The sequence below is a fragment of the Scyliorhinus canicula genome, chromosome 5 (genome assembly GCF_902713615.1).
Source record: "Scyliorhinus canicula chromosome 5, sScyCan1.1, whole genome shotgun sequence".
Taxonomy (NCBI): Eukaryota; Metazoa; Chordata; class Chondrichthyes; order Carcharhiniformes; family Scyliorhinidae; genus Scyliorhinus; species Scyliorhinus canicula.
Genome location: NC_052150.1, coordinates 190,887,953 through 190,914,596, shown reverse-complemented (window position 1 = coordinate 190,914,596; position 26,644 = coordinate 190,887,953). Strand labels below are relative to the sequence as shown.

The window sequence follows — 26,644 nt, the reverse complement described above, 5'->3', positions numbered from 1 at the left end:
AACTTGAACATTTCCTGAATGAACTTGATCACTGAATTCTGAAATGAAAAGGTTACAAATTGAGAACTGATTTGACAGCCGAGTTTTGTTCTATCTTCACTTCAGGATGGTAGACTTAATGTGAATGACCAGCTGATAGCAGTGAACAGTGAATCATTGTTGGGAAAGACAAACCAAGATGCCATGGAGACACTCCGGAGATCCATGTCCACAGAGGGAAATAAAAGAGGAATGATCCAATTGATTGTTGCCAGGAGGATAACAAAACACAATGAGGTGAGGATGAGTGTTGGATTTGATAATATATAAGGCCACAAAGTATGGACCCTCAGATAGTCTATCACTTTCCCCGTAATTGTCTATTTTTTCCCCTTTTAAATACATTTTTAAATTCTAGAACCAATAATTTGTCTATTAAATATGTCATTAGAGTTTGCTGTGAAACAGCAAATGAACTTTGGTCAAGAAATATAGAATTGACCGTGTTATGAATAAAATCTGATTTCACAGATAAAATCTTTATTGCAGATGCTAATATATTTCCAAATATGGGTCAGATAAAAATGTGATCCCCAAAGGTTAGAGTATTTCTTAATTTCTATCTTTGCTGAACAAGGTGCTTTGACTGCCAGTTAGAGGAGGCAAAATAGATTTTAAAAGATAGTTTTATTGCTGCTAGTCTCTGTTAGAGCTTGTGTTCCTATTCTCCCTCTTAACTTCAACATTATTTTCTTCATAGCACACAATCTGCCGTCGAATATTTAGTACAATTAAACTTCAACTTTTTTTATTTGAGCTCTCTTTTAAATTCGAAGAAATGCCGTATTGCCAGAAAGATTTGAATGTTATTAAAAAGCACCACCTTGCTGAAATTTCTGTCTTGCAGTCAGTTTGTATTTTTTAAAGTGATAATCGAAAGCAGCCTGGGGATAGAATTTTTTAAATATAGAACTCAACTTGATATAACTCATGATTTGGAGTATGACCCACACACCACCCTAATGCTATCAGCTCAGGATGCTGTTTGAAGAAAATGACGCTTCCTAAGCTGCTTCTAACCAGCATTTTAAAGTGCAAAGCTGGTGACCGGTTCCTAAATTCCTCATGAGAAGTGAACAGATCATGTTTTTGCCGACATATAAGGTGACACGGGACCCCGCGAAAGCCAAGAGGGTTTTGCTGTTCGTGAATGGAATGTCTAATTTTTATCAACACAATGGTGCAGATTTATGAATAAGAATGTGTCCCTTGGCTCCCTACATGGTGTTTGCACCACCCTTCGAGATTGACCTATCCTTACATTGCTGCAGTTTCTTTAAAAAAAAATATAGATTATATATAATATGGAACTATAAATGCCTCACCTTGGTTAGGATCTATTAATTGCTTGCAAGGAATGATATTCATTGGCCTTCCCTGAGTCGATTTTATGTTGAGTCCCCAAGTGGCAGTAGATAATTGAGCCTGGCATTTGATCCAGCTGTGCACAGTAGCATTTTATTTCAAGAGTTATTGTCACCTGGAGATGAGTAGTGTACCTCGGTGACTTGGTTGCTTTCAGTGCATTTTCCTGCTGCATTTTTGAACCATATTTGTATTTCCCCATGACCTGGTCATGCCATCAGTCAGAGAGACTCCTAAGCTTCGAAATGTCCTCCCTTAAACCCCTCCACGTTTCCTTTGTAACCCTCATTAAATCCGACCGAGTTAACCAAGCTTTATAGTTCTCTCCCCCCCCCCCCCCCCCCCCCCCCCAAAAAAAAAACCAAAATTTTCTTTCCTTAGTGGTGTCATTTTTGTGTCTGACTTCATCCGGTGACATCTCTTATGATGTTTCCCTGCGTTGCGGACATTATATGCATGTCATTGTTGTTTAATGCTTCCAAAATCAAGGAATTATTGTGCCTCATTTTAAATGTGATTCGTATGTGCCTGCAGCACTTGCCTGGCACTTATCTAAGACACAACTAGGGCAAAGTACCTCTGCCTCAATTTGTGTGCCCCAAATACAAAAGGAATTGTGTTCAGCTGCTACATTTGGACCCATACAGACACGTCAGTTGTAACTAATTTAAAAGTGGCAGGAGGGAAGCTGAAATGAAGTCTGCTGGATTAAAGGAAATGAGTTGATTCTGTTGGCTATATCAGAGATTGTCTGTGGAACCACTGTTCATTGATTTTTCTCCAACGAGTTATCAATTGGTCTGGCTACTGAATTATGTTTTATAAGCATTGATGAAGACACTAGGGAGAGAGCTCCACTTTTCCCTCCACTCAGTTATAATGATGAGCACACTGTGACCTTCTCTACATATGTTTAATGGCAAAGCAGTTTTTAATAAAAATATCTTTCCGTGTGTAAATTTTTCTTGCACCTGAATGCTAACTAACAGAATGTTGCTCATCATGTGAGTAGAGATTATTTGCTCAAAGCAAATCGTCTCTAAAATCATCAATGCCGTGGAGTAACAAAGGACGAAAGCTTGCCCACACAATGTGGTTTGAACACACGGAAATTAATATCCTTTTGACTTGACTTGTTTCCCAGGAAAATGTCATTACAAGCCTCTAATTTAATAAATGGTTAGAAAAAGACCGATTTAAATATGCTTTTAGTGTCACCCTATTGGTGCTGAAAATGAGGTTGTCAATTTCTAATTAGATGCTCGATAGCTGTTCTAATATTGGGTGAAAGCTGATTCTTAAAAGACACGTGTGATTCTGGTCTTATTCTGATTGACAAATGTAGCCTGCATCTGAAGTAAATGAAGGAAAATCAGTTCAAATGAGGAGCTGTGTTATTTATCATTTGAAAATTCTACTTGTATGTCATCTGTATCAAGATGGTTTTGAGCTCATTGTTAAAACTAGGTTGAAAGAACCTTTTAATTGCAAGTAAAGCAAAGCTACGAAAGGCTTGCTTTATGATTTAAATCTGAATATTTTACTGTAGGGTTCCTGCAGTTCTTGCTGACCCTTCACTGCAATAAATAGGAACAGGGTAGATACATCTAGAATTTGCAAATTCATTCACTGTCTCATTCACATTAAACTGATAATACTTGCAACTAAAAAATATATTTTTACAAGCATGTGACCTCTCCAGACATCTGTCTCATATGTTTGGAACGTGGTGCGATTTTTCCTGCCCCCTCGAGTGCCTGTGGCATTCTGCCAGCCTCCAAATGTCAGGAGGAATTAGTCCAGCGCTTTGACTTCAAAGTCTTTGTCATGAAAGCTTATTTCAGTTTGCTCTTGGCCTTGCCTGGAAGCTGAAAGAGTAACTCCAGTATATCACATACACTTAAGATATTTACTATGGAGACTGCTTTATTACTGTTCTGTGATATCATTTGTTAAAAAACATTAAAAAAAAAATTAAAGTGAGTTCTTTTTGTTTATTTTACTTCCGCATATATTCACAATTTTAAGTCGAACTGTTGGTCTTCAGCAGTTTGGATATTAAAATAATGTCACTATAATAATAGATGTCGAAATAATTTACAATTTAAAAAAAAAACTTGTGATCAATAAATGTCTTCTGAGCAACTATCATCGTTCAGATTTCTAAATGGTGCAGATGGGCTCAACTTAACACTTTTGTGTGGAATGTGGAATTGGTGTTAACAAGAATTTGGAATGGTATATCTGTGGTATTTAATTTGGCTGCCTTTCCGCTAGTTCAAAAGCTGTTGTTTTTTGAAACTTCTAAGCTCCATAGTGACCTTTCATTCAATACAGTACTACCCCTGTTTTGAACAATTTGAATGTGAAAGGCTCCCCCCCCCCCCCCCCCCCCCCACCCCCACACCCGCTTCAAATTCATGCAGCCTATTCTATTTGTTCTCAGGGTTTAATTTTTCTGAAATGACTGCTTATCATATCTGAAAAAACTGCAGTACAAAATCAATTTTTATGTGCAGAAAATGTTGAATAAAATTTAGTTTTTAAATATGATTGTGATGATAGTGTAGCCCTCAAAGGTCCCAAGTCCTGTTTAGCTCTGAAGCAGCTTAAAATATTTTCTGGGCTGCAGACGGTTGTGAAATCCGTGAATAAGCCTGTAATTGTTTTAATGATTGCTGATAATTTTCAGGTATTCCCCTTTTCTCTTTGTTGCCATTTTCTCCCTTTCTGGAAAATAGCGGCTTGTGCTGGGATGCAATGCTGCGGGTGACACCCGGCATCTTGTATCTCACCCAGACAAGAATTCTTCAAGCTTGAGCCTGCACAGGATTGTCATCCACGTATTCATCCAAGGACTGAGGAATATCTGAGCTGTGCTTGTACTTGTGCATCAATGATTCACCCATTTCCCTACCTGCTCTGCAGCAGACTCAAATGTGCGTAGGAACATATGAATTAGGAGCAGGAGTAGGCCAGTGGGCCCCCAGAGCCTGCGCCACCATTTAATCAGAACATGATTGCAACCTCAGCTCCACCTCCTCTCTCCCCCCCCCCCCCCCCAATCACCCCCCTTGCATGTCAAGAATCTATCCAGATCCACCTTAAAAACATTCAAAGTCTCCACTTGCACCACCATTTGAGGAAGAGAGTTCCAAAGGCTCGGTAATCTCTGAGAGAAAAAAAATTCTCCTCATCTCTTTCTTAAATTGGCGACCCCCTACTTTTAAGCACTGGCCCCTAGTTCTAGATATTCCCACATGAGGAGTGTTGCACGTTTTACTTGAGTGTATTACGCGTTTATTGGAGTGTATTAACACGCCTCCGTTTAAAGGCCGTGTGCTTAACACTACTACAGCTCTGTGTGTGTATTTTCAGCTCGGAGTCGCCAGGTGCCGTATTTAGACACCTCACAAGTATTTCAAGGTCAGGTTCAAAGTAATAAAACTATACACCGATTAGTAAGTTCAAACGATTGATATTTATTATACAAATATAATAAATACGCATGCATACGCTAAAGACTAATACTTATTTCTACTATTTAAACGACTAAATACTTATCTAAGTAGGAACCAGCAAGGTCAGGGGACAAGGCCTTTGTTCCTTTCAGGGCTGCACCTTCTGTTCTCTATTAGCCGGATAATGTATAAGCAATGCCGGGGTCACGTAGCGAGCGTCGTTTGGCACTTACTGAACGATGGCTGGTGCTCAACGGCTGGTGATGGAAAACAGGATCTGGAGGCTGGAGTCGGAGTCAAAACAGCAGTCCAAGCCGGAGCACAAAAACAGACAGAACCATGTGCTTTATAGATACCTTTATAGATCCCCCAATGTCCGTGCCTTTTCGGGGCGGGCCTCTACCTGCCATGTATCGATTGGGTCATTTCCCAATTGATATCTTACAAATCCCCCAATCTGAGGGTCTCTTCTCGATGGGTGGGGCGGTCTCTAGGGTCTTTTGTGATGGATACTTCTGGTGCCGTTTCGTCTGGGCGTCCACTCAAAGTATCCATTCAAACTCAAATGTTGCTATTGTGTGGGCCCAGATCTGGATCGCCTCATTACTATGCAAAGCGTTTTGCTATTTACACCTTTGGTTGAGATTTTGCACCTGGCCATAAACTAGTTTCGATACGTGCAGAATGCTAATTAGCCTTTGCAAACTGCTTGTCCTGGCTAAGACTGTATTCTCCCTACAGCCTTAGCAGTTCTCCATTTTGTTAGCCCAGTGTCCATCTTAGGTGGCGACAGGAGACATCGTCTCCACATCTGCCCTGCCAATATCCCTCAGGAACTTTTATGTTCCTCTCACTCTTCTGAACCTCTCACTCTTCTGAACTCTGATACAAGTCTATCCTATCCAAACTTTCCTCATAGAACAACCCTCTCATCCCAGGTATTGCCAAACCTTCTCTGAACTGCTTGCAACATCCTTCCTTAAATAAGGAGACCAATATTGTGCACAGTACTCGAGATGCAGTTTCACCAATCTCCTGTATAACTGAAGCAGAAACCTCAAATTTTGATCACTGCCATCAAGTTTCTACCCCTCCATAGGATTGAAATGGTCCTAACCAAGATCATGAACTATCATTGTAGTGCATTATCCTTCCACGTTCTTCTTAACTAGCACTGGACACTATCCTCGTCGAACACCAGCTCGATGGAACATTGTTCTTCTTTTACCAATCATCTGATCTTTTCCCACACTCCATGCTATTGATCTTGCCTGTCCTTTGAGCATTAATCCTTGGCACCTGCCCTCTACCTCACTTGTGTATTGCCTCTTGGCAACATTATCTGTAGACCTAGAGTACAATTTTAGATTTAAGTTGATTGCAGTCAGCTCTACTTTCCCCCCACATCTTTCAAACTCTGCCCTGTGACTCATTATCTGGCATCCAGCCTTTAATGAGCTGTAATTTTCTCCAACTAAACGTTTGGCAGAATGAAACTATTGTCTATGATCTTTTCCTCTTAAACTACAAATCGTGTTACAGTCCCGGGCAGCACTAGACTGTTTATGGCCTTGGAGCCATATTTGACCCGAAATGAATTCCGTTGCAAAATGTGTTCATTTTTATCTTTGTCATATTTCCTGTATCAAGCTCAGTCTGCTGAAATCTTCATCCACGTCTTCCTCACCTGCACCTACAGCTGTTTCAAAGCTATACCGGTTATTGTCTGATCTTCTGCCCTCTGTAAACTGCAGCTCATCAAAAACACTTGCCCATCCTATCACTTAACAACTCCTTTTCTCTAATTAGCCTTGTTCTCCCAAACCCATCCTTAAATGCTTTGAATTAAAAATTCCCATTCCTTTATTCAAATCTGTCATTGTGTCACCATTATATTTATATACGTTTTTCAGCCCCATATTTCTATTAACCCCCCCCCCCCCCCCCCCCAATATCCTCCTCTGATTCTGGTTCTTCTTCCTTCGTTTGACTCCAGAATGTGCATCCGTCACTTCCCTTTGTCCCATGTTGCCAGCTGCTGTGCCGTGCTCTACTCCCCTCCTTTTCCCCATGTTTTGAAACAATTTATTTGATGAAACTTTATGTCTCTCTTCCCACCATCTCCCCATTGGTTTCATTTTTCATAACACCTCCTAATCTTTTTGGTCACTAAGGGCAATTTATCATGGCCAATCCACCTAACCGGCACGTCTTTGGACTGTGGGAGGAAACCGGAGCACCCAGAGGAAACCCACACAGACACGGGGAGAACGTGCAGACACGGGGAGAACATGCAGACTCCGCACAGACAGTGACCCAGTGGGGAATTGAACCTGGGATCCTGCGCTGTGAAGCCACAGTGCTATCCACTTGTGTTACCGTGCGGCCCCGACTATCACTTCTTAATATCACATATTTCATATTTCATTATATATGTTTTCCTCAATAAATGGCACAGTGGATTAACTGCAATGACTGGTGGTTGGCAATCTAGAACACAAAGGCACAGGCTCATGAATGAGTTGAGGAAAAATGTCTTCAATTGAAAACTTGTGAAATTATGGAAATCTCAACTCCAGAGTGTTGTAGGTGCTCCATCGTTGACTGTATTGAAGGTTGGGAAAGGGAAATCAAGAGACATGGGAAGCAGGCAGGAGCGTGGAGTTAAGACAGATGATCAGCCATGTTTGTATTGAAAGTGGAGCAGGCTCGAAGAGCCATATGGTCTACCCCTGCTTCTAGTTATTGTGTTAATATCAAGAAGTGATATTAAGAGTGATATTCGGGGCAACACGGTAGCACAAGTGGATAGCACTGTGGCTTCACAGCACCAGAGTCCCAGGTTCAATTCCCCACTGGGTCACTGTCTGTGCGGAGTCTGCACATTCTCCCCGTGTCTGCGTGGGGTTCCTCCGGGTGCTCCGGTTTCCTCCCACAGTCCAAAAATGTGTCGGTTAGGTGGATTGGCCATGATAAATTGCCCTTAGTGACCAAAAAGATTGGGAGGTGTTATTGGGTTACGGGGATTGGGTGGAAGTGAGGGCTTAAGTGGGTCGGTGCAAACTCAATGGGCAGAATGACCTCCTACTGCACTGTATGTTCTATGTATGTAATGTATGCACTTTCCTGAATTATCTTGTCTGAGGTGGGAGAGCAATTGGGAAGGTTAATTTGGAGAGAGGTTGGGCCAGGCTTCATGATCAGTAGCCAGTGACTCCTGCTGGAAAGGTACAAATGTTTTTTTTTTATTCTTCCACGGATGTGGGTGATACTGGTTACGCCAGCATTTGTTGCTTAGCTCTAATTACCTTTGAGAAGGTGGCAGTGAGCTGCTTTCTTGAATGCCTGTAGTCCCATCGGGTGTAGGTACAATCCCAGCGTTGTTAGGAAGGGAGTTCCAGGGTTTGATCCAGCAACAGTGAAGGAACAGCGATGTAGTTCTAAGTCAGGACGGTGTGGAGCTTGGAGGGGAACTTCCAGGTGGTGAAGTTCCCATGTATCTACTGTCCTCGTGTGTCCACTGCCCTTGTCCTTCTTGGTGGTAGAGGTCTGGGTATGGAAGGTCGGGAGGCGAGGTACATGCCACAGAATTTCCAGCCTCCTACCTTCTCTTATCGCCGCAGTATTTATATGGCTGGTCCTGGGTAGTTTCTGGTTAATGGCAACTCCCAGGCTGTTGTATAGTGTCCTTGTCTCATTCCTAATGTAGTCAAATAGCTGACATTTCTGGCCAGGCCCACAGGTGAAGAATGTTCACTTGGGGAAAATATTAAGGAATTTGATGATTATCATGAAACATAATCAGGCAACGAACCAGAACGAGGAGGAGAAGAACATTTATTTGTTGGCTTTTCACTAAACTTAAAATATTGACCGTATCACATTAGACTTACATTTGTTTAATAGCTATCTCGGGAGGAAAACACAATGTCGTCAATTCATACCCATATTTGTTACTTCAGCAAAATTCAGTAGCATTTCTTGATTATTTTTATTTATTTATTGTCTATTTCATCAGAATATGTCGGCCTGGCCAAAAAGGTTAGCCACCAGTTTTAACCAGGTGTAGTTTCTACTTTGTTTGCCCTGCAAACAGGAATTGAACACAATCCGGGTATGGTATTTATTAAATGTTACCTGGAAAGTGGTGTAGGAGTGGGGGAGAGGGGAGGTGAACATAAGTGAAGATAGTAAGAAGTCTTACAACACCAGGTTAAAGTCCTCAGGTGACCCGAAGAAGGAGCAGTGTTTCGAAAGCTAGTGTTTGAAACAAACATAGAACATAGAACAGTACAGCACAGAACAGGCCCTTCGGCCCTCAATGTTGTGCCGAGCCATGATCACCCCACTCAAACCCACATATCCACCCTATACCCGTAACCCAACAACCCCTCCCCCCTTAACCTTACTTTTAAGGTTAACATGTTGGACTTTAACCTGGTGTTGTAAGACTTCTTACTGTGCTCACCCCAGTCCAACGCCGGCATCTCCACATCATAACATAAGTGAAGTAAGAGCAGTAATTGGTGAATGTGCAATGATTGCCTGTAACATGCAGGTGTCTCAACAGAATCAGAATATTTAAGGAAGTTCAAACATTTAATATATTTTGTACAAGATCAAGACGCTGTAATATTGAAGTGATGTGATGTAGTTCCTTGAATTTGAGGCATTGTTGGAGAACTGCTCATGCGTTTGGTTCTTTAAAATAACTGAGTTTGCAGGTTTTTATAAAAAAAGTATTTTTATTGGCATTTTCCAATTTTAACTGTTTGACAATTTGACATATAAAGCACATAATATTGATAGAGTATTATGTTTCTTATGTACAATTTTACACATACCCCTTTTATCAGCCCCCCCCCCATTCCTTGTCCTCCCTGCCCCTTCCTCCGCTGTTGATGGTTGGGCTCCCTCCTAGCCCCATCTTACACCCTGGATGTCATATTGTTATACTTCTTTCCTTCATTATGTGATTCCTGCTGTTATCCTTGTGGGTTCGCTGTGGGGGGGGGGGGGGGGGGGGGCTCTCTGCCCCTCTCATCCTCTTTTTCCATGTCTCTCCCTGATAATCCCCTGGGTTCCTTCGTTACCTTCCCCACCTTCCCCCCTCCCCCCCTTTCCCCTTTAGTTTGCAGATTTATACTGCCTTATGATTAAACCCAATTACAAAAATATTTTTCCATTGTGCGAGATTGGAATTCGAATTGCTTCCAATGTGATCTCTGCTTAATGACCACCATATGTGAAATTCCCAAACAAAGAATGTAGATTGATGTTCCTTAACTGATGGCAATGCCACATACATCAGGAATGCTTCAAAGTGCTGTCACATCCACCTCAGAAGTGAGGCTTGTTTTTCCTGCTCATTTTCTGCAAGCATTGTGTTGCACACTCTCTTGTAAGAAACTATTCACGGGCACGGATGTGCTGCCAGTTTGTTATTTTTTTGACATTGCACACTTATGCCCAAGATTATTGAGGCCTGGGAACAGCATTGGTTAATCTCTTCCTGTTCCGCTTTCCCGTATCCTCTTCAAATCCTCCAAGGAATAGTGTGATTGATTGCCTTGATGCACATGTAATCGAATGAGGTCCCCATTTTGTTTTACAAATGGGTCTTGTTACAGCTGGATCATGACTTTGGGCACTTTTCATTGTGACCACCTTCAGAAGTACTTGTGCTGTCCATGTGGGTGGTCCTAATTTTCAAGTAAGACAGGTCTATACACCTCAGGACTTAAGATAGCACTGTGTTTGCCTGAGCTTCGACTTGGGCAGAATCTTAACTTCTACATATGGGAAATGTATATAATGCAGTTGGTATCAAAGCAGTTAAACTCTCTATTTTATTGAAAAGAAACTCGATTTTGCAGTGTGGAAGCTTTTTAATTTTTTCATTCGTCAAATTGAGAAATGAGAAATAAAACACTTTCTAGCCTTTGCGTTAGCAAGCATCACGTGCTCTCAGGTAGAGCACAGCAGATGCAGAGTCAAGTTCTGCGCAGAAAAGTACCTTCGTTCCAACCCCAAAGGAGCTTCCTGCTTCTATTGTGAATTAATTTCTAATTGAGGATGCTTCAGGCCATTTTTGGTGACTGCATTTGCAAAATTTTCGAACACCATCTCTGTCGTACCAGCAGCCTCTTCCCACAACATTTAGTGCTTTAAAACACAGTTGCATAGCCCAGTGTAATTCTGGGCTTCCCATATTGTCAGGTAAACAAACGATTGGAGGTGTCAAAAAATGGGGAGAAGTTGTCACCTCATTCCACTTCCACGTGTAATCTAATGGCAAATTCTTGTCACTTTAGGTTTTATTAGTTAATGCGGCAGCATCTATTTTTGCTGTTAAAGAGGGAGTTCCAGGATTTTGATCAAGTGACTGTGAAGAAATGATGATATGTTTCCAAGTCAGGTTGGTGAGTGACTTGGAGGGGAACGTCTAGACGTGAATGGTATAGAAATTACAATTCGCAAATATGAAAAAATGTTAGCTGTGCCCCTGTTGGACTGTGGGAGGAAACCGGAGCACCCGGAGGAAACCCACGCAAACACGGGGAGGACGTGCAGACTCCGCACAGACAGTGACCCAGCCGGGAACCGAACCTGGGACCCTGGAGCTGTGAAGCATTTATGCTAACCACCATGCTACCGTGCTGGCTTAGTGTGAACCAGTTGTCCTCTGAATTGCTACAGAATTGCATTGTATTTAAGGGCAGCACGGTAGCGCAGTGGGTTAGCCTTGCTGCCTCACGGCGCCGAGGTCCCAGGTTCGATCCCGGCTCTGGGTCACTGTCCATGTGGTGGTTGCACATTCTCCCAGTGATTGTGTGGGTTTCGCTCCCACAACCCAAAGATGTGCAGGGTAGGTGAATTGGCCACGCTAAATTGCCTCTTAATTGGAAAAAACTCTAAATTTATTTTAAAAAAGAATTGCATTGTATTTGGACTGTAAGAATACATTTCCAAATGGAAGCCCCTCTTCCAGGATAATTTTTTGACTAAAAGTGAACACCCATATGTTTTTAAATTATAAATGCAAATGCTCCGGGGCAGCTGGAAATCATTGGCTTTCCTCACTTGACAGTAAGAATGCTATTACAGAATACTGAGAGAGGCCTAGATAGAATGAACATGGAGAGGATGTTTCCACTAGTCGAAGAAACAAGAACCCGAGGGCACGGCCTCAGACTGAAGGGGACGATCCTTTAAAACAGAGATGAGGAGGAATTTCTTCCGCCAGAGGGTGGTGGATCTGTGGAACTCATTGCCGCAGAAGGCAGTGGAGGCCAAATCACTGAGTGTCTTTAAGACAGAGGTAGATAGGTTCTTGATTAATAAGGGGATCAGGGGTTATGGGGAGAAGGCAGGAGAATGGGGTGAGAAAAGTGCCAACCATGATTGAATGGCGGAGCAGACTTGATGGGGCTTGGTTTTGAGAACATCATAGTTTTAGTGTTCGATGCAACAGCTATTGTTTTGGACATATCACTTTGGACGTACACCACATGTTGCCAGTTTATAAGATGCTGATTCTACCAGATCATTGTAAATGAAGAATACCACAGAGTTAGTGGAACCACATCTACTCCCCCCCCCCCCCCCCCCCCACCATCAGTAATCGAGAGCCCTACATCAAGCACATTTGCAGACCAACAAAGATCAACTCAAATGCATTTACCTAATTGCCGAGAATCAAACACCAACTCAAGAAACCTGTTTCGGAAACTTTTGGACGATTCCATAATATCCACCCAAGTTACTTATATGGCATCTGAATTATACAAAGAGAAATCTATTGATTTAATGCTTGCTCAACCCTTGACAATGCTGTTCTTGCAGCCACAGATGCAACCTGATGCCCATCATTGCAGAAAACTAATAGCAGGAAATTGTAAGCGGGCATAAACATGCACAGAGGAGAATTATGCCACCTGTGCAGGAACAGCAAAAATCACACGTCTGAAGGTGCAGAGGGATATTATCCCTCTGAAAACAGATGTTACTTTTTTGTAAAGGGACAGATTCTCCTGAATCATTCATATTACTGTCAGTTCAGCAGAGTGTTCTAATTCGTTCCTTGTTCCGTTTTGCACATATTATAAATAGTTTTTGTATATTTGTGAATGTTGGACTCTTGCAGTGAGGTTCGTTAGTGTTGATAAATGAGGCACTTAGTATTTCAGGCACACCACGATGGCATTGAGCATTTTACAAGTCTGGTATAGTTGGATCTGATGCAACCCAAAGATTTTTCTCCTCTGACTTTGCAACGTGCTTCAGTCCAATCTCAGACCAGCAATTATGTGGCATTTTCTGTCTGCCACAGCGCCCATCCTGGCAGCAAGCCGTCAGTTTCACTCACTTGGTGTTAGGTGACGGCTTGCGGGTTCACTTGGAAGTGGAATGAGGATTTTCCACAACTTATTTCACAGTGGGCCCTGGTAGCCAGAAGCCTCTCTTTGCCTTGTCCCCTGCCTGGTTTGAATCCAGCTCCCAGATATGAACAGCTTGGGGGTAATCCCCTGCAACCTATCCTTTTGAGATAATCACATCTACAAACTGATTGGAGGGCATCTTACTGGAAATAGTGGCTTGTTGCTTCTCATAAAACTTGACTTCAAATCAAACGGTATCGATATTCTACTGCTCAGGGTTATATGGATTAGTTTAATTGACATGTATCAATCACTCTGAATTAGTTAAATCCCATAGCAAATGCCAGAGCTAGTTAAATAAGCCTATTTTATGTTTCAGGACCAAATAAGAGACAAATATTTGACCAGCCTTAAACCCCGGAGAAAAACAAAATTGGCGTGTGATTGCACATTCTCACTCATCGTCTGCATCTGTAATTTTGTCATTTCTGAAAACAAAAAAATATGCAATCCATTGTGCATTTTTAAACCTTTCTGAGATTCTAATGATTTTCTAATTTAAACGAAAAACACACTGAAAGAACTGAAGTGGGGGTGGGGTGGTGGTGGGGTTGAAGTCTGACAGGGCGCCATGGGAGGCATTGTGCAAAGTGGCATAGAGAGTTAGTCATTAAGCACGACTGTCATAGCAAATTAGTTTGAATCCTGGTGAGGAGTTTTTATTCTTTGGGTGGCCAGTTGGATTGGGCCCAGGGCACATTAGTTACAATTCGCCCCCCCATGCTGCTCAATGGTACTTCAATGTAGATTTTCACTTTCTCCCCAGCTCGAGACACCTGGGAGTCCCCCTGGGCTTGATTTGCCTATTGATGCTGTGATGGACGACAGAGAGCGAAGGATTTCACATTCACTTTACAGTGGAATCGAGGGACTGGAGGAGTCACCCACCAGGAAAATTGGGCTTAACAGATTGATGGGTGAGTCACGCAGCCCTTTGATGGACCACATTTTCTTAGGATCTGATGGAGAATAATTAGTAGATTTATTTTCTCTCACACAAGATCATTAAAATCAGGTTCGCTTTTTTTTATGTCTGGGGTATTCCAATTATATATTTGTTCTGACATTGGCTTTTTGCAATGTTTTGTAATGTCGAAAACAGTGAAACTTGGTTGGGGGTGGGTGGTGGAAACTGTTTACTTGGTGAGAATTATTTTTATTCAGATCAAGATTGCACTCTTCACGTGACATGGTTAATGAGGTTATTCCTGTGAGACGGTTAAAAATTCTTAGAGAAGCATTTAGTTAATAAAAATTGATGTATCAATACCCAGATTAAAGGTCAATGTGTGGAATTCAGAAATATTTTTCATTTTCATTTCTAAAAAATAAATAATTTCAGGGACAGACAAAATTTTCCATTCTCCCTTCGGCTCTATATTGAGCACTATATGCATCTTTGCCTCATCTGTCAAGTCACTATCCCAGGACAGTGTGCAAATATTACCTTTCCTTTGTTTAAACCTCATCTTCAACCTGATTATAATGAAGTTTACAATGCTATAATGATAGAGATGGAGGAGCCAATGTGATTTCATGTTTAGTGCGACATCCATCACACTAAATGCATAAGGAATTAACAAATATACTAAATCTCATAGGTTCTGCTGTTTACTATTGTCTGTTTTTACAGATTGAACTATTTTAAATTAATCAATTTGGAATTCAAAACCAAAGATTTATAATTGTCCAAAGCTGTGGATCATATCGAGATCTGTTCATAGATATCCAGGATCATGTGTTGATCATAATGGTTTCAGAAGTTATAACTGAAAATTCTATTTTCAATGTGATAATTTTCTTTATAATGTGGGAGAAAATAATGCAAGCAAAAGCCATTAAAAATATATATATTTTGCCACGAGACTGGAAAAGGTTTTGTGTTTTCTTCCCACCCTATCCCCTGCAATGGAGCCCGGTCAACTTTCCCTTGGAATTCAAAGCTGATCTTGCTAGTGGTATTATGATAACTTTTGGAGATGCGGGCTTGGATTTGCATCCTCAATGTGGTGGTAGGAATTGGTAAAATTCCCGTTCAGCCCACTTGCCCTCGGGAGAAAATTCTCACAAGGATGGGATTTACAATGTGAAGGTACAGGTGTGTGCTGCAGCCAGGCCAGTCAATCCATGAAAGAGGTTGGAAGCAACGTACTGCAGGGTGCTAAGGTGGGCTATTGAAAAGGCTTGCCTCGTTGCTGTGGGGCTTTGCCCAGTTAAAATTAAATACAGGAAGGCCGTCCAGCCCTCGCCCCTTGCATCCCGTAACCTCCCACACACTTCCAATTGCCCCTTCCAAATCATCTATGACTCTAGTTGATGTCTGGATGCATAATGAGGCGTGGCTGAAAGAACAGAGCAACCTGGGTGTTTATGTGCATAGCTTGTTGAAGGTGGCAGGAGAGGTGGCGAGGGCTGTTAATAAAGCATATAATGTTGTATTATCACAAATGTTAGAACTGCAAGGGTTAATGGAATGTCTAAGAACAGCCACTAGACGGAGCTACAGTTACAAGTATATAAGACATTGTTGCTAAGCCTTGTGGGAGAGAGTAGTGAAGGAGTTAGCTTGAGACAGACTAAAGTAAAGATAGTGTGAATAAGAGAAGATCATAGTTTATAACAGTACAGAGATTTGTTGTAGATGAGTGTAGTTTATATGTTAATCAACTGTATTATTTAGGAGTACGTGTCAAATCCAAATTAGTACTGTTAATTAATGTAGAGCTTTGTTCGAGTTCAAGCTGTTTTGTAGGCTTTTCCCGATACCTCTGAACAAAAATGTTCAGGGGTATGGGGAAAAGGCAGAGGAATGGCACTAAGTCATGGTGCTTGTTTTGGAGAGATGGTGCAGACACAATGGGTCAGTATATTCCTTCTGGGCTGTAACAGTTGTGTGATTCTGAGAGGGCAGTGTACTGAGGGTGAGTGTACATTTTGGTTCATCTGATGAGATGTGAGGTGCCTGGAGAGCGAGGAATAAGTGTTGTTGAAAGGAGTGCTGTGCAGGAGAATGCTGGGGGCGTCAGATCCAAAATGTCATCTGTCTTCCCTGATTGGCCAAAGAACTCTGAGGCACAATGCTCACGTTGTGGCTCCGTTAAAGAACCTTGGCAAAGCCTGCTTCATCACCATTCAGGTTCCTGACTTGCAAATGGTCCTGCTGTTTGATCACCGACTATTGGGAAACTTCCACCCATAATTTCCATTGAGCAGTCCTTTTATGTGTAAAACCAATATGGCTTTGAATCCTGTGCCAGCATGATGCAAATACCAACAAGATTAAAGCTAGGATTCAGAATTAACTCTTGTTCAGCTCAGTTCTCTCGTTGATCCATTCACTTGTACCTTCCTGTCATTCCTTTCAGGAAACTTTCTTCCCCTCTGCACCTTGCCGATACCCCTCACCCTCTGAATGCCCTTTGGCAATGGTCAATTCTGTTGTGTATACTGGAAACCATGCTGTAGTTATGGGACCTCAGTTGTCAGCATTAGTCAGCACCAGCCTCTGTTGGTAACACTCTCATCCCTGATTCAGAAGGTTCTGGGTTCAAGTCCCAATCCAGAAACACAAAAATCAAGGCTCACACCCCAGTGCAGTACTGAGGAAATGCTGCACTGTTAGAGGTGACAACTTTCAGGAAATACTTTAAATTGATCTACCCCTTCAGGCGGATGTCAAAGCCCATGGCATTATTTCAATAGGGATTTACTTACCCTGGCCTGACCAATAACCATTGCTCACGAAAGATCACAAAATTAGATGAGCGTGTCATTATTCCATTTCGGTTTTGGGAACTTAGTTGTCACAAATTTGTTGCTGTGTTTCTTACATTGCAACAGTGACTACACTTCAAAAACACTTAATTGGCTGTAAAGTGCTTGAAGACATCCAGCGGTCATGAAAGGTGCTATATAAATGGAAGCCTTTTTTAATCTGTGATACACTTTTAAAAAAAAATAATTTTTATTGAAAAATGTTGAATTTATACAACAACAACGAACCATAATAAAATACCAAAAATAACAATAATATTAGCAATCATAAACATTCGCCCCACCTCCATGAACAACACAGCATATTAATAACAACGCAAATTAACACAATATTAAGTTACATAATAGAAACTACAATAAGGAACATCCCCCCCCCCAACTTCCCCGGGTTGCTGCTGCTATTGACCAAGATACCTAACTTTGAGCCAGGAAGTCCAGAAAAGGCTGCCATCGTTTATAGAACCCTTGTATTGATCCTCTCAGGACAAATTTGACCCTTTCCAATTTTATAAATCCCGCCATGTCACTGATCCAGGTCTCCACACTTGGGGGCCTCGCATCCTTCCACTACAGCAAGATCCTTCGTCGGGCTACTAGGGACGCAAAGGCCAGGACACCGGCCTCTTTCGCCTCCTGCACTCCCGCGAGTCCCCACCCTGGTTTGACCCTGGATCCAACCACCCTCGACACCGTCCCCGCCACCCCCTTCCAGAATTCTTCCAGTGCTGGGCATGCCCAGAACATATGGGCGTGGTTCGCTGGTCTCCCCGAACATCTGGTGCACCTGTCCTCACCCCCAAAGAACCTACTCATCCTAGTCCCGGACATGTGGGCCCGGTGCAGCACCTTAAATTGGATGAGACTAAGCATCGCACATGAGGAGGAAGAGTTGACTCTCTCCAAGGCATCCGCCCAAGTCCCATCCTCTATCTGCTCCCCTAGTTCCCCCTCCCATTTAGCCTTCAGCTCCTCCACTGACGACTCCTCCACCTCCTGCATTACCTTATAAATGTCAGACACCTTCCTCTCTCCGACCCACACCCTCGAAAGCACTCTGTCCATCGTCCCCCGCGAGGGCAGCAAAGGGAATCCCTCTACCTGTCGCCTAGCAAACGCCTTTACCTGCAAGTATCTGAACATGTTCCCTCAGGGAAGCCCAAATTTATCTTCCAGGCCTGCAAACCTCCCGCCAATAAACAGGTCCCTCAATTTACTGATGCCTACCCTTTGCCACCCCCTAAATCCCCCATCCCTGTTCCCTGGGATGAACCGATGATTGCCACCCAATGGAGCCTCCATTGAGCCCCCTGTTTCCCCCCCTATGCTGTCTCCACTGTCCCCAGATTCTTAGGGTCGCCGCCACCACCAGGCTCGTGGTAAACCTCTTAGGGGAGAGCGGCAACTGCGCCGTTACCATGGAACCCAGGCTCGTACCTCTACTTGACGCCATCTCCATTCTTTTCCACGTCGCCCCTCCCCCCTCCATCACCCATTTACGCACCATTGACACATTGGCCGCCCAATAGTACCCCAAAAGGTTGGGCAGCGCCAGCCCGCCTCTATCCCTCCCTCGCTCCAGGAGCCATCTCTTCACTCTCGGAGTCCCATGTGCCCACACAAAGCTCAAGATACTGCTAGTCACTCTCCTAAAGAAGGCCCTGGGGATAAAGATGGGCAGGCACTGAAAGAGGAACAAGAACCTCGGAAGCACCATCATTTTTGTGATACACTTTCAGGTGCAGAAACAATTAACGTTCCAAACTTTTGTTAAACTTTGTCCTTCCAGGCTAACCTTGCTATTTAGCTATTCACGGAGAGATTTACGAAAGTGACATTGCTATTCCCCGTTTCACCAGCATTTATGTTTCCAGAAGATATTACCCGTGCGAAAGGCGAATAGGGTGATGCCATTCAATTTTGTTTTGCTCTTTTATTCTTCACCTCAAAAATGGTTTCACCTAGAATTAAATTAACATTGTTCCCTATGGTCTAAATCATTTTCTTTTTTTGTTTCACTACAAACCGCTCACAATAAATGATTACTTTAAACTGACACTGAAAAGGGAAATGTTGTCTTTGTGCCGCTGTGCACTGTTACTTTCTTTTTTAATTTGCTGTGACAGTTTCCATTTCCATAGATAAACCTTTGCATAAACTGTGTGAAACTGACAGGTGGATAAATTGTTCCAGCTATGGCAGTGATAAAAGGTGAATGAAACTTCAGCTGCAATCAGCCTATTTACAGAACATTTACACATCGATATTTCACTTGTCGAAGTAGAACCTATCTGTTTTTGAATTGGCTGTCTATTCGCATTTTCTGGACATCTTTCAATACACTCCGAGCCCCAGCCCTCCAATATTTATTCTGGGTAGCTTTTGTGAATTTGGACTCAATAAGAATGAGTGTGTGGTTGGTCCAACTTATTTCACCTTTACCACTGCTAAGCAAAGGCTTTAGTGATCTCAGCAGCCTTGAATGGGCTTAAATTGAGAGGCCAGCGATGCAAGGTCAGTATTGCATGCTGTCAGGGTAACCAATTGAAACCAGTGTTCAAAACTGCTTATGAAGCAAAGATATTTTAAAAGGCTCTCTTGTGCTGAAATCATTTTCTTAATCTCCTGTTTACTCTCCGGCAAAGTGATCAGGCGTGAGATCTGTTATCAAGTCTCTGTAACTGACCACTGAAGCATACAAGAGGTTCCTGTAACTCACCAGTTTGGTGTACGAGAGCTGTCGGTATCTAAATTCTCTGGTTTGTGAATGGCTGCTTTAGCTGATTGTTCAGAGATATGCAGATACTCAAGGGGCAGCAGGGTAGCATGGTGGTTAGCATAAATGCTTCACAGCTCCAGGGTCCCAGGTTCGATTCCCGGCTGGGTCACTGTCTGTGTGGAGTCAGCACGTCCTCCCCCTGTGTGCGTGGGTTTCCTCCGGGTGCTCCGGTTTCCTCCCACAGTCCAAAGATGTGCGGGTTAGGTGGATTGGCCATGCTAAATTGCCCGTAGTGTCCTAATAAAATGTAAGGTTAAGGGGGGGGGGGGGGTTGTTGGGTTACGGGTATAGGGTGGATATGTGGGTTTGAGTAGGGTGATCATGGCTCGGTACAACATTGAGGGCTGTTCTATGTTCTATATCCCTGTAACTAATTGCACAAAGGCACGTAAGAGCTCCGGTTTTGTATAATCTTAGTTAATGAATTGAGTAGTTGTGGTTGCCCAGCTATTGAGTATATTCAAGACAAAGATCGATAGATTTTTGGATGCTAAGATAATTAAGGGATATGTGGACAGTGAGAGGAGGTAGAAGAGTTCAGCCATGATCTTACTGAATGGTGGAGCACGCTCAAAGAGCTGAATGACCTGCTCCTGCTCCAATTTCCTATGCAAACTCGTGTCCCAATATCTCATGCAGCCCTTTGATACTCACACGGTTTTTACTTCATACATGTGTAGTATTTATAATTGTAATAAAAGATACATGAATAATTTTAGTTTCATTTGACAGCTTACAGTAGAAACTGGGAAGATTATTGGAAACTGTAAGTTCGTCCCAGTCAGTAATGCGAACCATTGATTTGATTTTTGTTCAGGAGCGGGTTTAGAGATTTTGGAAAGAGGAGCAGATAGTACATTTTAAATTTAACTTTATTACTTGAGATAGTTTAGTTGCGTATTTTGAGTTCCTTAAAAATAAAACCTCGGCTGTCACATGGTAATTGATAGTCCAAAGATTCAATTGCTTTCCTCAAATCAATACATGCAGTCATGTATGTAACTGCTTTGTTTTATAGAATTTATAGAGGACCAACGTAATTGCTTATATTCTATGGTCCAAAACCTACAGATGTTGCAACTGGTGTGCCTTTGATGCTCATTTTATTTTCTAAGCTCTAGTTAGTTCCATTTTTAAGAATTAGCAATATTATAACAGTTTTAATTACCTGGACACACATTTGCAACCCTAAAAGCTGAGACAAAAATCCATTTACTTAAGAAAAGCTTTTGTTTCATTGAAAGGACAAAGTAATATTGTCCTGTTTGCAGTTGTGTAAGTCAAATAATTATCTAGTTTTAACCAACGAAGACTGGCCTAGAAGCAGGAGCTGAACAGAATTCTTAGTCTTGTAAATGATTTTTTAAAGATATTTCCCGAAATAGAGGGCACGTGAGAGAAAACAGCAGTATAAAAAGGTCACTGTAATTACGGTAAATGTAGAACAATTGTCTTAGAATACACAGGTTCTAATTGCTTCTGCTCATTCTCAGAATGCTTAATGACTAATTCGTCCAGTTAATGTTCAGAATATGTTTTGAAGAATATCTCAGAAATATATTTGTACGGTTATTGGTGACCAAATTTGCTTTTGTCCTACTCAATAGGGATGTGATCATTCATTGAGATAGACCTAGAATTTACATTGCAGAAGCAGGACATTTGGCCAAATTGGTCGATGCCAGCATTTATTCTCTTTAACCCAATCAGCATGTGCATCTAAAACTGTAAGCAAATAATTGCATCAGAGAAAATAGTCCCTGTTTCTAGTGTGTCAGAACAGTATCTCCATGGTAAAACCCAAGTTTGCCCTGTCATGGGCTTTCTCCAGGATGTTTTATCTTTCTTAACATTGGATATCAAACAATGAATACAATATTTAAATAAAGTTGAATAATTTGCAGAATTGTAGTGCTTCTTTATTTCCATTCTTTTACTCTTGTAGTGAATTGCAGCATTCTATTAACTCTTTTGTGCCTGAAACATTAGCTTTTAGTGGTTTAAGTATATCACAATCCTGGACCAGACCCAACAGTTTGTAGGATACCGGACAAAAACCCCAATAAATTATTTAATTTGTAAGGAGGTGAGGAATGGATACTTCGCTCCAGGAGTGATTCCACGCACAAATCGGGATATGATTTATTAAAACACACTTTATTACTAACACAGGATTAAAATAACTTTAACATAATACAGGAAAATAGCTTTAATTACCTGTTAAACTATACTTAACAATGAAAATGAAACTAACTCCTCATCTTCACTCCAGTCAAATCCATCTCAGGCAAAAATCCACTTTTAAATACAGTTAGCAAACACAGGGTTACCTGCTGTACACTCGAATAGAGTTCCTTTCAAAAGACTGATTGGCAAAAGTGAGACATCTGGTCAAGGAACAACTTGCATCTTCTGGTTTGTCAGACTACTGTTTAACCTGCCAGCCTTTTCAGGTACAGCTGTTTTGAGATTTGTTCACAGATGAAGTCTAAACTGTTTTGAGAGAAGCTCCTGGCCTTTTGGCAGACAGATCTCTAACTGAACTCAACACCTGACCTTTTCAGCGCCTGGCTCCTCCCATTAACTACAGCATCTTGCTATGGCTAAACATACTGTCTCTAATTATCTACTCGCCAAGGACCTTTATATAAACAAAATTCCATTAGCCTTTTTTCGATGCTCTAGTTATCCATTTTGTAGCCACAAAGCCTGGCTGTCTTTCAAACTAAATTTTTAAAATAATATTACTGCAGCAGTCACACACTCACATAAACCCAGACTTTTAACCCTTACTGCACCAAATACATATAATATATCCGAAGTTCCTATCACAAGTACCCGAGCCATAAATACACTCATTCATCTGTCATCTATCCCCACAAACATTGTTCCCTATTTTCACTGTTCCGCCTGCCATTCTTATATCAAATGTGTACCTCTTCACATTTTGATAGCTCAATTGCATTTGTTATTATTCTGCCGACTTGTTTAATCTATCTCTTTCCTTTAGCAATTTTCATTTCTCACCTTCGCAATTCACTATATCTCTTATCGCTATTTCATTCTTCAACATCAAGTGAAGGCCATTTGTATAGAGTGGTCTTTGGGGGATACGGTTGTTACTGATTGCAAATCCAAGAATAGGCAAATACATAGTTGAAAAGCCCAAGCAGTTCATTTCATCAAGTCCAAAAATGAATACCTTTATTCAGTTTTCTCTTAAATCTTCTCATCGCCTCTTTAGATAATCCATTCTACATGCCCACAAATTAGTTAAATTTAAACAGTCTGCGCACCTTCTCTATTCTGAACTTGAAGTGGGGGGGGGGGGCATCATGCTTTGGGGCCCTTCGGCCCCGGCGTACCTCTGGACCTATGGCTGAACTGACCACGGAGCCCTTGCAGGGCTAAGACTGCTGGGCCTTTATGTGCAACTTTCTTGAGTTCATTGGCAATTGCCAGCAAATTTGCTGCTAATTGCAAAACCTGAGCTAATGGCATAAACTAGAAACGGTAGTGATCCTAACTCTGAGCCTTTCATGGGCCTTTTTGGCCAGGCTAACGTATATTGGTCATCCATAATTTCCCATGAGAAAGTGATGGTGAACTGTCTTCTTGCATTTCTTGTCCGTGTGGTGTAGTTACACCAACGGTGCTGTTAGGGAGAGGGTTCCAGGATATTGACCCAGCAACAGTGAATGAACGGTGATGTATATCCAAGTCAGGATAATGAGTGGCTTGGAGGGGTAATTCCAGGTGATGGTGTTGTCATGTGTCTGTTGTCCTTGTCCTTCTAGATGGTAGTTTATTTGGAAGGTGCTGTCTAAAGAACCTTTTTTTTTAAATTTAGTGTACCCAATTAATTTTTTTCAATTAAGGGGCAATTTAGCGTGGCCAATCCACCTAGTCTACACATCTTTGGGCTGTGGGGGCGAAACCCACGCAAACACAGGGAGAATGTGCAAACTCCACATGGACAGTGACCCAGAGCCAGGATCGAACCTGGGACCTGGGCGCCGTGAGGCTGCAGGGCTAACCCACTGAGCCACCGTGCTGCCCTAAGTTAGTTTTTAAAAATAAATTTAGGGTACCCAATTATTTTTTTCCAATTAAGGGGCAATTTAGAGTGGCCAATCCACCTAGCCTACACATCTTTTTGGGTTGTGGGGGCGAAACCCACGCAGACACGGGGAGAGTGTGCAAACTCCACATGGACAGTGACCCAGGGCCGGGATTCGAACCTGGGTCCTCAGCGCCGTAGGCAACACTGCGAACTACTGTGCTACCGTGCTTAAAGAACCTTGATGTGTTTCTCTGCGCATCTTGTCAATAGTACACACTTCCATTGAGCATTGGTGTTGGAGGGAGTGAATCATTGTGGAAGTGGTACCAAATAAGCAGGCTGCTTTGACCTGGATGGTGTCAAACTTCGTAAGTGTTGTTGGAGCTGTTCTCATTCAGGTATTATATAACACTTTTAGCATAGTAAAGCACCCAAAACACTTCACAGGAGCATATCAAACAACATTTGACACTGCTTCACTTCATCTCAACAGAATTTCCCATAAAAGTACTCATTGGTTTTTTTTTTGGAACAATAATTTTTATTGAAAAATTTTGTATTTATACAACAACAAACAGTAATGAAAATAGCAACGGTCTCTAACAATAACAGTCATAACATCCCAGAACCGTAACAGCTCGTACACCGAACCCTCCCCACCCCACCAACCCCAATGACCAACAAAATAAATTAACAACAAATTAAATTAACAACATATTAAATTGAATAACCGTAGAACAAATAGATAACACCCCCCCCTCTCTTTCCCCCCTCCCCCCCGGGTTGCTGCTGCTATTGACCCATTCCCCTGTCTCTGAGCCAGAAAGTCCAAGAAAGGCTGCCACCATTTATAGAACCCTTGTACTGATCCTCTCAGGGCGAGTTTGACCCTTTCCAGTTTGATAAATCCCGCCATGTCACTGATCCAGGTCTCCATGCTTGGGGGCCTCGCATCCTTCCACTGCAGCAAGATCGTCCGCCGGGCTACTAGTGACGCAAAGGCCAAAACACCGGCTTCTTTCACCTCCTGCACTCCCGGCTCCGCCGCAACCCCAAAGATCGCGAGTCCCCAGCCTGGCTTGACCCTGGATCCAACCACCCTCGACACCGTCCTCGCTACCCCCTTCCAAAATTCCTCCAGTGCCGGGCATGCCCAGAACATATGGGAATGGTTCACAGGACTCCCCAAACACCTGACACACCTATCTTCGCCCCCAAAGAGCCTACTCATCCAAGTCCCGGACATGTGAGCCCGATGCAGCACCTTAAATTGAATGAGACTAAGCCTCACACATGAAGAGGAAGAGTTAACCCTCTCCAAGGCATCCGCCCAAGTCCCGTCCTCCATCTGCTCCCCTATTTCCCCTTCCCACTTAGCCTTCAGCTCCTCCACTGACGCCTCCTCCCCCTCCTGCATTACCTTATAAATGTCAGACACCTTCCCATCCCCGACCCACACCCCCGAAAGCACCCTGTCCCTTGCCCCCCGCGAGGGCAGCAAAGGAAATCCCTCCACCTGCCGCCTAGCAAACGCCTTTACCTGCAAGTACCTGAACGTGTTCCCTGGGGGGAGCCCGAATTTCTCTTCCAATTCCCCCAGGCTCGCAAACTTCCCGCCCATAAACAGGTCCCCCAACTTCCTAATGCCCGCCTTTACCACCCCCTAAATCCCCCGTCGATGTTCCCGGGCCGAACCGATGATTCCCCTTTAATGGAACCTCCACAGAGTCCTTCACTTCCCCCCTGTGCCGCCTCCACTGCCCCCATATTTTTAGGGTCGCCGCCACCACCGGGCTAGTGGTATACCTCGTGGGAGGGAGCGGCAACGGCGCCGTTATCAGGGCCCCTAGGCTCGTGCCTCCACAGGACGCCATCTCCATCCTTTTCCATGCCCCCCCCACCCCCCTTCCATCACCCATTTACGCACCATTGACACAGTGGCCACCCAATAATAACTCGAAAGGTTGGGCAGCGCCAGCACCCCCCCCCCCCCCCCCCCCCCCCCCATCTCTACCCCGCTGCAGAAAGACCCTCTTCACTCTCGGAGTCCCACGCGCCCACACAAAGCTCAAAATGCTACTAGTCACCCTCCTGAAAAAGGCCCTGGGGATGAAGATGGGCAGGCACTGAAAAAGGAACAAGAACCTCGGGAGCACCGTCATTTTGACGGACTGCACCCTCCCCACCACCGACAGTGGCAGCATATCCCATCTTTTAAATTCCTCCTCCATCTGCTCCACAAGCCTGGTGAAATTGAGCTTGTGAAGAGTCCCCCAGCTCCTGGCCACCTGCACCCCCAGGTATCTGAAACTCTTCCCTGCCCTCTTAAATGGGAGCCTCCCAATTCCCTCCTCCTGATCACCGGGTGCACTACAAACACCTCACTCTTGCCCAGATTCAGTTTATAGCCTGAAAAGGCCCCAAACTCAGCCAACAGCTCCATCACCCTCGGCATCCCTCCCACTGGGTCCGCCACATACAGTAACAGGTCATCGGCATACAACGACACCCGATGTTCCTCCCCACCCCGCATCAAACCCCTCCACCTTCCTGGCTCCCTCAACGCCATTCAGCTAATTTCAGATCCATTCCCATGGTTTATCCTGAATTCCCACAGCTTTAGGTTGAATTAATAGGTTTGGAAGTCAAATTTATGTGATTCTCTAATTATAAGTGAGGAAAAGGGTGATGGATAAGATGCAGATAGCAGGACTTGGCATAGCTA

At 43.0% G+C, this 26,644-nt stretch overlaps 1 protein-coding gene across 9 annotated transcripts in view; it reads left to right on the top strand.

Moving 5' to 3' along the window:
* The window catches only part of LOC119966499 (partitioning defective 3 homolog), a 939,848-nt gene that overhangs the window by 601,936 nt on the left and 311,268 nt on the right, over positions 1-26,644 (top strand). For all 9 annotated transcript variants that reach the window (XM_038798290.1, XM_038798285.1, XM_038798283.1 and 6 more), the window contains 2 exons: positions 106-276; positions 14,073-14,223. In XM_038798290.1, the coding sequence (XP_038654218.1) occupies positions 106-276; positions 14,073-14,223 (322 nt within the window). The remainder of the gene's footprint in view (positions 1-105; positions 277-14,072; positions 14,224-26,644) is intronic.